This window comes from Oncorhynchus masou, chromosome 6 (assembly GCF_036934945.1).
Source record: "Oncorhynchus masou masou isolate Uvic2021 chromosome 6, UVic_Omas_1.1, whole genome shotgun sequence".
NCBI lineage: Eukaryota > Metazoa > Chordata > Actinopteri > Salmoniformes > Salmonidae > Oncorhynchus > Oncorhynchus masou.
Genome location: NC_088217.1, coordinates 81,164,962 through 81,179,603, shown reverse-complemented (window position 1 = coordinate 81,179,603; position 14,642 = coordinate 81,164,962). Strand labels below are relative to the sequence as shown.

Sequence of the window (14,642 nt, the reverse complement as noted above, 5' to 3'; positions counted from 1 at the left end):
GAGGAGGGAGAGAGATAAAATAAGAGAAGAGGGAGTGAGAGGTGGGGAGACAGAGAGAGGAGGAGGGAGAGAGATAAAATAAGAGAAGAGGGAGTGAGACGGGGGAGAGACAGAGAGAGGAGGAGGGAGAGAGATAAAATAAGAGAAGATGGAGAGAGGTGGGGAGAGAGAGACAGAGAGAGGAGGAGGGAGAGAGATACAATAAGAGAAGAGGGACTGAGAGGTGGAGAGAGAGAGAGAGAGAGAGAGAGAGAGGAGGAGGGAGAGAGATAAAATAAGAGAAGATGGAGTGAGAGGTGGGGAGAGAGAGACAGAGAGAGGAGGAGGGAGAGAGATACAATAAGAGAAGAGGGAGTGAGAGGTGGGGAGAGAGACAGAGAGAGGAGGAGGGAGAGAGATACAATAAGAGAAGAGGGACTGAGAGGTGGAGAGAGAGAGAGAGAGAGGGGGGAGGGAGAGAGATAAAATAAGAGAAGAGGGAGTGAGAGGTGGGGAGAGACAGAGAGAGAGGAGGGAGAGAGATACAATAAGAGAAGAGGGAGTGAGATGTGGGGAGAGAGACAGAGAGAGGAGGAGGGAGAGAAATACTACAAGAGAAGAGGGACTGAGAGGTGGAGAGAGACAGAGAGAGGAGGAGGGAGAGAGATAAAATAAGAGAAGAGGGAGTGAGAGGTGGGTAGAGACAGAGAGAGATAAAATAAGAGAAGAGGGAGTGAGAGGTGGGGAGAGAGAGAGAGGAGGGAGAGAGATAAAATAAGAGAAGAGGGAGTGAGAGGTGGGGAGAGAGAGAGAGAGAGGAGGAGGGAGAGAGATACAATAAGAGAAGAGGGAGTGAGAGGTGGGGAGAGAGAGACAGAGAGAGGAGGAGGGAGAGAGATACAATAAGAGAAGAGGGAGTGAGAGGTGGGGAGAGAGAGAAAGAGAGAGGAGGGAGAGACATACAATAAGAGAAGAGGGAGTGAGAGGTGGGGAGAGAGAGACAGAGAGAGGAGGAGGGAGAGAGATAATATAAGAGAAGAGGGAGTGAGAGGTGGAGAGAGAGAAAGAGAGGGGGTGTGAGAGAGAGAGAGAGAGAGAGAGAGAGAGAGAGAGAGAGAGAGAGAGAGAGAGAGAGAGAGGGGGGGGGCAGACAGTAGGTTGGATGTTCTGGTTTATAAGGCTTAGGGTTAGACAACGAGACAGAAAGCTGGTGACAGTGGACTAAAAACAGGAGAGCGTGTGACATGGTGTCTCTGAAATGCTCCCAGGTTCATCCCAAAATGTCAGAGGAGGAGGAGGAGGGAGTTTAGTGTTCCTATTATAGAATTACAGAGACAGCAGTACTAATGCTTTAGAGAGAGGAAGTGATGGTAGAATATTTATTTGGTTAGCCAATAGGAGATGTCCTATCCGTGGTTGTTGTGAGTGAGAGCATCCCATTGTGCCTGTAATTGGGTCAGTGTGGTGCGGCCAGGTCAGGCCAAATGCACACTGGGTAGATTTTTTAAATTGTATTATTTTTTTTTACCCCAATTTCGTGGTATCCAATTGTTAGTAGTTACTATTTTGTCTCATCGCTACAACTCCCGTACGGCTCGGGAGAGACCAAGGTCGAGAGCCATGCGTCCTCCAAAACACAACCCAACCAAGCAGCACTGCTTCTTAACACAGCGTGCATCCAACCTGGAAGCCAGCCGCACCAATATGTTGGCGGAAATACCGTACACCTGGCCACCTGGTCAGTGTGCACTACGCCCGGCCCGCCACAGGAGAGGAGAGCTGAGGGAGCAGAGGAGATGAGAGGAGTTGAAGAGAAGATAGGAGAGCTGAGGGAGGAGAGGAGTTGAAGAGAAGATAGGAGAGCTGAGGAGAGGAGAGGAGTTGAAGAGAAGATAGGAGAGCTGAGGGAGGATAGAGAGGAGATGAGAGGAGTTGAAGAGAAGATAGGAGAGCTGAGGGAGGAGAGGAGTTGAAGAGAAGATAGGAGAGCTGAGGAGAGGAGAGGAGTTGAAGAGAAGATAGGAGAGCTGAGGGAGGAGAGGAGTTGAAGAGAAGATAGGAGAGCTGAGGGAGATGAGAGGAGTTGAAGAGAAGATAGGAGAGCTGAGGGAGCAGAGGAGATGAGAGGAGTTGAAGAGAAGATAGGAGAGCTGAGGGAGGAGAGGAGATGAAGAGAAGATAGGAGAGCTGAGGGAGGAGAGGAGATGAAGAGAAGATAGGAGAGCTGAGGGAGGAGAGGAGATGAAGAGAAGATAGGAGAGCTGAGGAGAGGAGAGGAGTTGAAGAGGATAGGAGAGCTGAGGAGAGGAGAGGAGATTAGAGGAGTTGAAGAGAAGATAGGAGAGCTGAGGGAGCAGAGGAGATGAGAGGAGTTGAAGAGAAGATAGGAGAGCTGAGGGAGGAGAGGAGATGAAGAGAAGATAGGAGAGCTGAGGGAGCAGAGGAGTTGAAGAGAAGATAGGAGAGCTGAGGGAGCAGAGGAGATTAGAGGAGTTGAAGAGAAGATAGGAGAGCTGAGGGAGGAGAGGAGTTGAAGAGAAGATAGGAGAGCTGAGGAGAGGAGAGGAGTTGAAGAGAAGATAGGAGAGCTGAGGGAGGAGAGGAGATGAAGAGAAGATAGGAGAGCTGAGGGAGCAGAGGAGATGAGAGGAGTTGAAGAGAAGATAGGAGAGCTGAGGGAGGAGAGGAGATGAAGAGAAGATAGGAGAGCTGAGGAGAGGAGAGGAGTTGAAGAGAAGATAGGAGAGCTGAGGGAGGAGAGGAGATGAAGAGAAGATAGGAGAGCTGAGGGAGGAGAGGAGATGAAGAGAAGATAGGAGAGCTGAGGGAGGAGAGGAGATTAGAGGAGTTGAAGAGGATAGGAGAGCTGAGGAGAGGAGAGGAGATTAGAGGAGTTGAAGAGAAGATAGGAGAGCTGAGGAGAGGAGAGGAGATTAGAGGAGTTGAAGAGAAGATAGGAGAGCTGAGGAGAGGAGAGGAGTTGAAGAGGATAGGAGAGCTGAGGAGAGGAGAGGAGTTGAAGCACATTTTGGAGAGCTGAGGGAGGACAGCTGATTCAAATCATCAAAGCTATTTGAACCAGCTGTGTAGTGCTGGTGGGGAGAGGAGTTGAACCTAAACATATGAACCTAACACACATGAACCTAACACACATGAACCTAACACACATGAACCTAACACACATGAACCTAACACACATTGACCTAACACACATTAACCTAACACACATGAACCTAACACACATTAACCTACACACATTAACCTAACACACATTAACCTAACACACATTAACCTAACACACATGAACCTAACACACATTAACCTAACACACATTAACCTAAGGGACATTAACCTAACACACATTAACCTACACACATTAACCTAACACACATGAACCTAAGACACATTAACCTAACACACATTAACCTAACACACATTAACCTACACACATTAACCTAACACACATTAACCTAACACACATTAACCTAACACACATTAACCTAACACACATGAACCTAATACACATTTACCTACACACATTAACCTAACACACATTAACCTGAAGACACATTAACCTAACACACATTAACCTAACACACATGAACCTAATACACATTTAAGACACACATTAACCTAACACACATTAACCTAACACACATTAAACTAACACACATGTACCGACACACATTAACCTAACACACATTAACCTAACACACATTAACCTAACACACATTAACCTAACACACATTAACCTAACACATATTAACCTAACACACATTAACCTAACACACATTAACCTAACACACATTAACCTAACACACATTAACCTAATACACATTAACCTGAGGACATTAACCTAACACACATTAACCTAACACACATTAACCTAACACACATTAACCTAAACACATGAACCTAATACACATTTACCGACACACATTAACCTAACACACATTAACCTAATACACATTTACCTACACACATTAACCTAACACACATTAACCTAACACACATTAACCTAACACACATTAACCTAACACACATTAACCTTACACACATTAACCTAACACAAATGTACCTAACACACATTAACCTAACACACATTAACCTAACACACATTAACCTAACACACATTAACCTAACACACATTAACCTAAAACACATTAACCTAATACACATTTACCTACACACATTAACCTAACACACATTAACCTAACACACATTAACCTTACACACATTAACCTAACACACATTAACCTTACACACATTAACCTAACAAAAATGTACCTAACACACATTAACCTAACACACATTAACCTAACACACATTAACCTAACACACATTAACCTAACACACATTAACCTAACACACATTAACCTAACACACATTAACCTAACACACATTAACCTAACACACATTAACCTAACACACATTAACCTAACACACATTAACCTAACACAAATGTACCTAACACACATTAACCTAACACAAATGTACCTAACACACATTAACCTAAAACACATTAACCTAACACAAATGTACCTAACACAAATGTACCTAACACAAATGTACCTAACACAAATGTATCTAACACAAGTGTACCTAACACAAGTGTACCTAACACACATTAATCTAACACAGTGGTTCCTCCTCCTCCTCACTGGTTGAAGACACTAGGAAGCCACTTTAGAGAGAGAAAATCATCTGGTTTCAGTGGTCTGCTGTATTCCTCAGCTAGGAGAGCTGAGGGACCTCAGTCAGCACTGGAGGAAAGATTTCTGAGCTCAACTCTGAATCCCTGGTATATAAGAGCATCAGTGTTATAGGGAGCAGTCAGGGTTACACATATATATGATAGAGGGAAACACCAGCTGAGGGAGGAATTACTTGGAAATGTGTAATTGGTAGCTAAGGGTCAACGGATGGGTTTCTGGGAAGAGGTTAGCCAACAAACGATAGGTAGTCCCACTGTTCCAAGGCATTCACACTAGCACAATGTGGTGGTGTCGACAATAAGTACATTTAATTAACTTGGAGACGTAGTAGTATATAGAGTGGGACCACACGCACACACACACACACACACACACAGTTGAAACCACAGAGGAGAGCTGAGAGAGGAGAGGGAGGGAGAGAGAGAGCGTGGGAGAGAGAGGGAGGAGGGAGGGAGGAAGGGAGAGAGAGAGAGAGAGCTGAGGGAGAGAGAGAGATGGGAGAGAGAGAAGGGAGGGAGGAAGAGGAGAGAAGGGAGAGTTGAGAGAGAAGAGAGGAGAGCGTGGGGGAGAGAGAGAAGGGAAGGAAGAAGGGAGAGAAGGGAGAGAGAGAGAGAGAGAGAGAGAGAGAGAGAGAGAAAGAAGAAATAATGAGGCATAATAAGAAAGAGGGAAGGGAGAAACCAAAAGTGGGCGGGAGAAGAGAAAGAATAAGCACTAAAGGGGAAAGACAAACGAGAGGCATGGAGGAGGAGAATAGCTGAAAGACAGAGCGTTAAAGACTGAGAGCGTTAAAGACTGAGCTGGAACCTGTTTCGGGGGAGCTGAGACGTTTTGAGGAGAGAGTCCCATCATGACAAAGGAATAAACAACAAAGAACAAACTGGACATATACAACAAGATCTTCAGAGCTCTTGGAAGGAAACTAATATGGATATTAGACTCCAGCTGTTTCTCTGTGATTGACAACCAAGGTGTTGAAGCCTTCCCCAGGGCGATAGGGCGAACACAGAAAGGATAGAAGAGAGATAGGACCCTGGTCCAGACCAGACCAGTCTAGCCATGACCTCAGGTGGTGCCCTCCGCAGGCGCCTCACCTCCTTCCGCAATTCCTGGAGGCGGAGTGCTGAGTACCTATTTAAGGTAGGCCACGCCCTCTGGAAGTGTACCTGGTGGGATGACGGGAAATCTGGCTTTTTAGTGTATGTTTCCCTGCTGTCAAACACACTACTTTGTATTTGGGTGTATTTAGGGGATCTTCCTTGAGGAATGGCATATGAAGTTGTACGTTTTGGGTGAAATTCCCCTTTAATAATGAGTTTGTCCTTATGTTGTTGCATTACCCAATGGGCACAGACGTCAGCTCAATGTCTAGTTTTGATTTATATTTGGTTGAGTTGTCAACTATTGTGAATTCAATGAGAAATCACAAAAACATTTCACCATGTCATTGGTTTTAGGTTAAAATTTGTTTTCCACGTTTTGTGTGTCTTCCTCCTGTCTCTCTGTGTTGTGGTCTTACATTGAATGTCTTCCTCCTGTCTCTCTGTGTTGTGGTCTTACATTGAATGTCTTCCTCCTGTCTCTCTGTGTTGTGGTCTTACATTGAATGTCTTCCTCCTGTCTCTCTGTGTGTTGTGGTCTTACATTGAATGTCTTCCTCCTGTCTCTCTGTGTGTTGTGGTCTTTCATTGAATATCTTCCTCCTGTCTCTCTGTGTGTTGTGGTCTTACATTGAATGTCTTCCTCCTGTCTCTCTGTGTGTTGTGGACTTACATTAAATGTCTTCCTCCTGTCTCTCTGTGTTGTGGTCTTACATTGAATGTCTTCCTCCTGTCTCTCTGTGTTGTGGTCTTTCATTGAATGTCTTCCTCCTGTCTCTCTGTGTTGTGGTCTTTCATTGAATGTCTTCCTCCTGTCTCTCTGTGTTGTGGTCTTACATTTAATGTCTTCCTGATTGTCTGAGGGTGTTGTGGTCTTAATTGAATGTAGGAGAGCTGTCTCTCTGTGTTGTGGTCTTTCATTGAATGTCTTCCTCCTGTCTCTCTGTGTTGTGGTCTTTCATTGAATGTCTTCCTCCTGTCTCTCTGTGTGTTGTGGTCTTTCATTGAATGTCTTCCTCCTGTCTCTCTGTGTGTTGTGGTCTTTCATTGAATGTCTTCCTCCTGTCTCTCTGTGTTGTGGTCTTTCATTGAATGTCTTCCTCCTGTCTCTCTGTGTTGTGGTCTTACATTGAATGTCTTCCTCCTGTCTCTCTGTGTGTTGTGGTCTTACATTGAATGTCTTCCTCCTGTCTCTCTGTGTGTTGTGGTCTTTCATTGAATGTCTTCCTCCTGTCTCTCTGTGTGTTGTGGTCTTACATTGAATGTCTAACCTGTCTCTCTGTGTGTTGTGGACTTACATTAAATGTCTTCCTCCTGTCTCTCTGTGTTGTGGTCTTACATTGAATGTCCCTCCTGTCTCTCTGTGTGTTGTGGACTTACATTGAATGTCTTCCTCCTGTCTCTCTGTGTGTTGTGGACTTACATTAAATGTCCTCCTCCTGTCCTCTGTGTTGTGGTCTTACACAATGTCTTCCACCTGTCTCTCTGTGTGTTGTGGACTTACATGGAATGTCTTCCTCCTGTCTCTCTGTGTTGTGGTCTTTCATTGAATGTCTTCCTCCTGTCTCTCTATGTGTTGTGGTCTTTCATTGAATGTCTTCCACCTGTCTCTCTGTGTTGTGGTCTTTCATTGAATGTCTTCCTCCTTAACTCTGTGTGTTGTGGACTTAATGGAATGTCTTCCTCCTGTCTCTCTGTGTTGTGGTCTTTCATTGAACCTCTTCCATCCTGTCTCTCTGTGTTGTGGTCTTTCATTGAATGTCTTCCTCCTGTCTCTCTGTGTTGTGGTCTTTCAATGAATGTCTTCCTCCTGTCTCTCTGTGTGTTGTGGACTTACATGGAATGTCTTCCTCCTGTCTCTCTGTGTGTTGTGGTCTTTCATTGAATGTCTTCCTCCTGTCTCTCTGTGTGTTGTGGTCTTTCATTAATGTCTTCCATTAACCTGTCTCTCTGTGTAACCTGGTCTTTCATTAATGTCTTCACATCCTGTCTCTCTGTGTTGTGGTCTTTCATTGAATGTCTTCCACCTGTCTCTCTGTGTGTTGTGGTCTTACATTGAATGTCTTCCTCCTGTCACTCATGTGTTGTGGTCTTACATTGAATGTCTTCCTCCTGTCTCTGTGTTGTGGTCTTTCATTGAATGTCTTCCTCCTGTCTCTCTGTGTTGTGGTCTTTTATTGAATGTCTTCCTCCTGTCTCTCTGTGTGTTGTGGACCTACATGGAATGTCTTCCTCCTGTCTCTCTGTGTTGTAACCTTACATTGAATGTCTTCCTCCTGTCTCTCTTGTTGTGGTCTTACATTGAATGTCTTCCTCCTGTCCTCTGTGTGGTGGTCTTACATTGAATGTCTTCCTCCTGTCTCTCTGTGTGTTGTGGTCTTTCATTGAATATCTTCCTCCTGTCTCTCTGTGTGTTGTGGTCTTACATTGAATGTCTTCCTCCTGTCTCTCTGTGTGTTGTGGACTTACATTAAATGTCTTCCTTTGTCTCTCTGTGTTGTGGTCTTACATTGAATGTCTTCCTACTGTCTCTCTGTGTTGTGGTCTTTCATTGAATGTCTTCCTCCTGTCTCTCTGTGTTGTGGTCTTTCATTGAATGTCTTCCTCCTGTCTCTCTGTGTTGTGGTCTTACATTTAATGTCTTCCTGATTGTCTCTCTGTGTTGTGGTCTTACATTGAATGTCTTCCTCCTGTCTCTCTGTGTTGTGGTCTTTCATTGAATGTCTTCCTCCTGTCTCTCTGTGTTGTGGTCCCATTGAATGTCTTCACCTGTCTCTCTGTGTGGTGTGGTCTTTCATTGAATGTCTTCCTCCTGTCTCTCTGTGTGTTGTGGTCTTTCATTGAATGTCTTCCTCCTGTCTCTCTGTGTTGTGGTCTTTCATTGAATGTCTTCCTCCTGTCTCTCTGTGTTGTGGTCTTACATTGAATGTCTTCCTCCTGTCTCTCTGTGTGTTGTGGTCTTACATTGAATATCTTCCTCCTGTCTCTCTGTGTGTTGTGGTCTTACATTGAATGTCTTCCTCCTGTCTCTCTGTGTGTTGTGGACTTACATTGAATGTCTTCCTCCTGTCTCTCTGTGTGTTGTGGACTTACATTAAATGTCTTCCTCCTGTCTCTCTGTGTTGTGGTCTTACATTGAATGTCTTCCTCCTGTCTCTCTGTGTGTTGTGGACTTAGGGAGAAACTTCCTCCTGTCTCTCTGGAGTTGTGGACTTACATTAAATGTCTTCCTCCTGACAATCTGTGTTGTGGAGGACATTGAATGTCTTCCTCCTGTCTGAGTGTGTTAAAGACTGACATGGAATGTCTGAGCTGGAACCTGTCTCTCTGTGCTGTGGTCTTTCATTGAATGTCTTCCATCCTGTCAAAGGAATAAACAACAATGTGTTGTGGACATTCAACAATGATCTTCATCCTGTCTCTTGTGTTGTGGTCTTTCATTGAATGTCTTCCTCCTGTCTCTCTGTGATTGTGGACAACAAGGTGTCTTCCTCCTTCCCTGTGTTGTGGTCTTTCATTGAATGGATTCCTCCTGTCTCTCTGTGTTGTGGTCTTTCATTGAATGTCTTCCTCCTGACTCTCTGTGTTGTGGTCTTTCAATGAATGTCTTCCTCCTTCTCTCTGTGTGTTGTGGACTTACGGAATGTCTTCCTCCTGTCTTCTGTGTGTTGCCACGTCTTTCATTGAATGTGTTCCTCCTGTCTCTCTGTGGTTGTGGTCTTTCATTGAATGTTTCCCTCCTGTCAAACTCTTTGTATTGTGGGTGTCATTTAATGTCTTCTCCTGTCTCTCTGTGTTGTGGTCTTTCATTGAATGTCTTCCTCCTGTTTCTGTGTGTTGTGGTCTTAATAATGTCTTTCCTGTCTCTTGTGTTGTGGTCTTACATTGAATGTCTTCCTCCTGTCTCTGTGTTGTGGTTTTGATTTATATTTGGTTGAGTTGTCTCTCTGTGAATTGTGGTCTTTTATTGAATGTTTCACCATGTCATTGTGTTTGTGGACTTAATGGAATGTCTTCCTCCTGTCTCTCTGTGTTGTGGTCTTACATTGAATGTCTTCCTCCTGTCTCTCTGTGTTGTGGTCTTACATTGAATGTCTTCCTCCTGTCTCTCTGTGTTGTGGTCTTACATTGAATGTCTTCCTCCTGTCTCTCTGTGTTGTGGTCTTACATTGAATGTCTTCCTCCTGTCTCTCTGTGTTGTGGTCTTACATTGAATGTCTTCCTCCTGTCTCTCTGTGTGTTGTGGTCTTTCATTGAATGTCTTCCTCCTGTCTCTCTGTGTGTTGTGGTCTTACATTGAATGTCTTCCTCCTGTCTCTCTGTGTGTTGTGGACTTACATTGAATGTCTTCCTCCTGTCTCTCTGTGTTGTGGTCTTACATTGAATGTCTTCCTCCTGTCTCTCTGTGTTGTGGTCTTACATTGAATGTCTTCCTCCTGTCTCTCTGTGTTGTGGTCTTTCATTGAATGTCTTCCTCCTGTCTCTCTGTGTTGTGGTCTTACATTGAATGTCTTCCTCCTGTCTCTCTGTGTGTTGTGGTCTTACATTGAATGTCTTCCTCCTGTCTCTCTGTGTGTTGTGGACTTACATGGAATGTCTTCCTCCTGTCTCTCTGTGTTGTGGTCTTTCATTGAATGTCTTCCTCCTGTCTCTCTGTGTTGTGGTCTTACATTTAATGTCTTCCTCCTGTCTCTCTGTGTTGTGGTCTTACATTGAATGTCTTCCTCCTGTCTCTCTGTGTTGTGGTCTTTCATTGAATGTCTTCCTCCTGTCTCTCTGTGTTGTGGTCTTTCATTGAATGTCTTCCTCCTGTCTCTCTGTGTTGTGGTCTTTCATTGAATGTCTTCCTCCTGTCTCTCTGTGTTGTGGTCTTACATTGAATGTCTTCCTCCTGTATCTCTGTGTTGTGGTCTTACATTGAATGTCTTCCTCCTGTCTCTCTGTATGTTGTGGTCTTACATTGAATGTCTTCCTCCTGTCTCTCTGTGTGTTGTGGTCTTTCATTGAATGTCTTCCTCCCGTCTCTCTGTGTTGTGGTCTTACATTGAATGTCTTCCTCCTGTCTCTCTGTGTTGTGGTCTTTCATTGAATGTCTTCCTCCTGTCTCTCTGTGTTGTGGTCTTTCATTGAATGTCTTCCTCCTGTCTCTCTGTGTTGTGGTCTTTCATTGAATGTCTTCCTCCTGTCTCTCTGTGTGTTGTGGACTTACATTGAATGTCTTCCTCCTGTCTCTCTGTGTTGTGGTCTTACATTGAATGTCTTCCTCCTGTCTCTCTGTGTGTTGTGGTCTTTCATTGAATGTCCTCCTCCTGTCTCTCTGGGATTCTCTTGTTGGTAGTTTGTTGGTCCTGCTGAGTATCTTTACAGCTGGTTTTGATAACTGTGATGAGTATTACTGAGGTGGGAACGTAGGACACACACACACACACACACACACACACACACACACACACACACACACACACACACACACACACACACACACACACACACACACACACACACACACACACACACACACACACACACACACACACACAGTAACAGTCACTTAGGGATAGCTTTCCGAGTTACAAATGATGATGATGTGTGTGTGTTGTGTGTATGTGTGTGTGTGTGTGTGTGTGTGTGTGTGTGTGTGTGTGTGTGTGTGTGTGTGTGTGTGTGTGTGTGTGTGTGTGTGTGTGTGTGTGTGGACACAGATTGTATGAGAGGCTTGGTGGTTGTGTTGTGTGTACACGTTTAGTTCTGCGTGTGTCCATGCCATGTGTGTGATGCAAGAGACCTTGTTCTTACGTAACTGTCACTCTTGTCCCCTGTGAACAGACATATTGTTACAGTTTTGGAGCAACAGTGTCCTTGGTTCCAGCAGGCAGCATCTGTTTCTAGTCACATCACTATGAATAATGGGTTTTCCTTTTGCCTGACGAGGATTAGTTTCATCACAGAGAAATGAATGGAACAATGGCAACACAGAGCTCTGTACTGTGTACATAACTTTCTGTTCTGTTCAGGTCCTCTGTGTCCTCCTTCACATAGTGCTGTGTATTTCTCCAGCCAGATGGGGAAGGCAGTGCTTGCCTTGTGGTAAAAAGGATGTTGAATCACTAAAGGTAGCCCTACTGATGTCCCAGTATAGGTAGACTTCTCCCTGTCCTCATCTCCCTGTCTTCGTGACCATGGACAGACAGATGGCAGGATGTAGTCAGTGTAACTCTTATAGAAGGGTCAAACACAGACTGACAGACAGCTATGTACTGTACAGGCTAACTTTAAATGTTTGGGTAATTTCACATTTCAAACATATAGTACTTTGCTAGCGTATCAAACCACCGTTTCAACCTGTAGCCTGTGCCAGGAGTGTGCTGGTTGTCAGCTTGGTTGCAGGACACGCCAAGAATGTGATGTCAGTTGGATTACTGTAACAGGAAACAACCATTTATCAGTAATTAGATGTTTCCTAATGTTGCCATGAAGGAAAGGAGACGAGGAGATGAGGAGATGAACAAAGAAAGCTGTTTAAGACTGTTGCCACATGCCACTAACCAACCAACCCATCACCACCCTGTCACCGGGGTCATAGACAGGCTAATACCATGGTAATACTATGTGTTTAAAGCACCAGCATCTGTTTTAGAACACAGCACTTTGTGTCTGAACACTGTGATCTATTGTCTACTGCTAATCACCCTCGTTGTTGAAATGAATCCTCGATATTCTCCACTGCTTTTCTCTCTATAGTTAGACTGATGATGGGGACACTGGGTACAAGTAAGTCCCCAGGGATATCATGTTATTTCAAAGCAATGGACGCATCTCCTCATGGCTAAATTCCATCCAGTTGTGTTTGGATTTGATATAGTAGAAGACCAGATGCAGTGTGCTTTATTGTGGAATTTACAATGCAGTTGTGTATTACACTCACTCGCACACCTACGTCAAACACAAACAAGGCCAAGTTGATGAAGGAGACTGAGTGTGTGCTCTATCTTCTCTGTGTTCTCTGTAGGGAACCCCAAGGTCCTGTAAGAGTGAGCAGACTAGACGAAGGCCATCACGGTAAGAGAGACCACTGTCTTTCCCTCACTATCCAAGCTGTCACTATTCCTCATCTACTGCAGTATACGGCCACGTTTACACCTGTTTCTCTGACCTCACCCTTCGGTTCATTGATGCCCATAGCGCTCAACACACACTGAAATCCATGGACACAGGCCTATCAAAACCCCATCAGGATGTATTCTATCCTGTTGTCAGATCACTGTGACAACCATGCCTGTTTCTCCAGCTACGTTTCCCATCTAACAGCCAACTGGGAGTCGGGATTTGGGGAGCTGATCAGAATGATTGCGCAATACCCGCTTGGATCATTCCAGAACACTTTGTTCTGAACTGAAGGATTGAAGATGTTTATGAAAACATGTGTGATATCATATGACGCCACTTTCCAATTACCATAGACATAAATCACATCGGTTTGTCAGTACTGAAGACTCATACATCAACGATATGCTAGATAATAGATACCACACACAAGAGCCACCAAGGAAGAGCTTCATAGACTAGTGCTGATGTACAAACCCTGTAAGATATCAGGGGCCATATTCATACAGAGTAGCAGTGGTGATCTCGGATCAGTTTGATCTTTTAGATCATAAGGAGCAAGGTTATATGGACAGGGAGAAGCTGATCCTAAATCTGCGCTCAGTACTCTGAAACGTTTTGTCAGAACTCTAAGTATCTTTCTCCCCAGCAGTGTCAGTCTGCTGCAGGCCATAGAGGAGGACAATGAGGTGTACATCACCTCTCTAACTCTCTCACCTCTTCCCTCCTCCTTATCCTCTCCCCTCTCCTCTCCCCATCTCCTCTCCTCTCCTCCCCCTCATCTCCTCTCTCCTCTCATCTCCCATCATCTCCTCTCTCCCTCCTCATCTCCCATCATCCTCCCCCTCATCTCCTCTCTCCTCTCATCTCCCCCTCTCTCCACTCTCCACTCCCCCTCTCCCCAGCAGTGTCAGTCTGCTGCAGGCCATAGAGGAGGACAATGAGGTGTACATCACCTCTCTAACTCTCTCACCTCTTCCCTCTCCTCCCTTCTCCTCTCCCCTCTTCTCCTCTCCCCTCATCTCCTCTCTCCTCTCATCTCCCATCATCTCCTCTCTCCCCTCATCTCCCATCATCTCTCCACTCCCCCTCTCCCCAGCAGTGTCAGTCTGCTGCAGGCCATAGAGGAGGACAATGAGGTGTACATCACCTCTCTAACTCTCTCACCCCTTCCCTCTCCTCCCTTATCCTCTTCTCCTCTCCCCTCATCTCCTCTCTCCCCTCATCTCCCCCTCTCTCCACTCCCCCTCTCCCCAGCAGTGTCAGTCTGCTGCAGGCCATGGAGGAGGACTGTGAGGTGGACCTGGTGTACATAATTTCTCTAACTATCTCTCCTCTCCCATCTCCTCCCATCTCCTCTCCTCTCCTCTCCTCTCCTCTCCTCTCCTCTCCTCTCCTCTCCTCTCCTCTCCTCTCCTCTCCTCTCCTCTCCTCTCCTCTGAGAACTATGAGGTGGACCTAGTATACATCACATATCTAACTATCTGTCCTCTTCCCCTCTTCTCCTCTCTCCTCTCTCCTCTCTCCTCTCTCCTCTCTCCTCTCTCCTCTCCTCTCCCCAGCAGTGTCAGTCTGCTGCAGGCCATGGATGAGAACTATGAGGTGGACCTGGTGTACATCACCGAGAGGATCATCTCTGTCTCCTTCCCCAGCGGAGCGGAGGAGCGCAGCTACACCTCCAACATCAAGGAGGTGGCCTCCATGCTGGCCTCCAAACACGGGGAACACTATCTGGTGAGACCCC

At 45.3% G+C, this 14,642-nt stretch overlaps 1 protein-coding gene across 1 annotated transcript in view; it reads left to right on the top strand.

Annotated features, from left to right (window-relative positions):
• The window catches only part of LOC135542784 (tensin-1-like), a 185,639-nt gene that overhangs the window by 113,651 nt on the left and 57,346 nt on the right, over positions 1-14,642 (top strand). Inside the window, 2 exon segments of the mRNA XM_064969978.1 lie at positions 12,804-12,853; positions 14,461-14,632. Coding sequence (XP_064826050.1) covers positions 12,804-12,853; positions 14,461-14,632 — 222 coding nt within the window.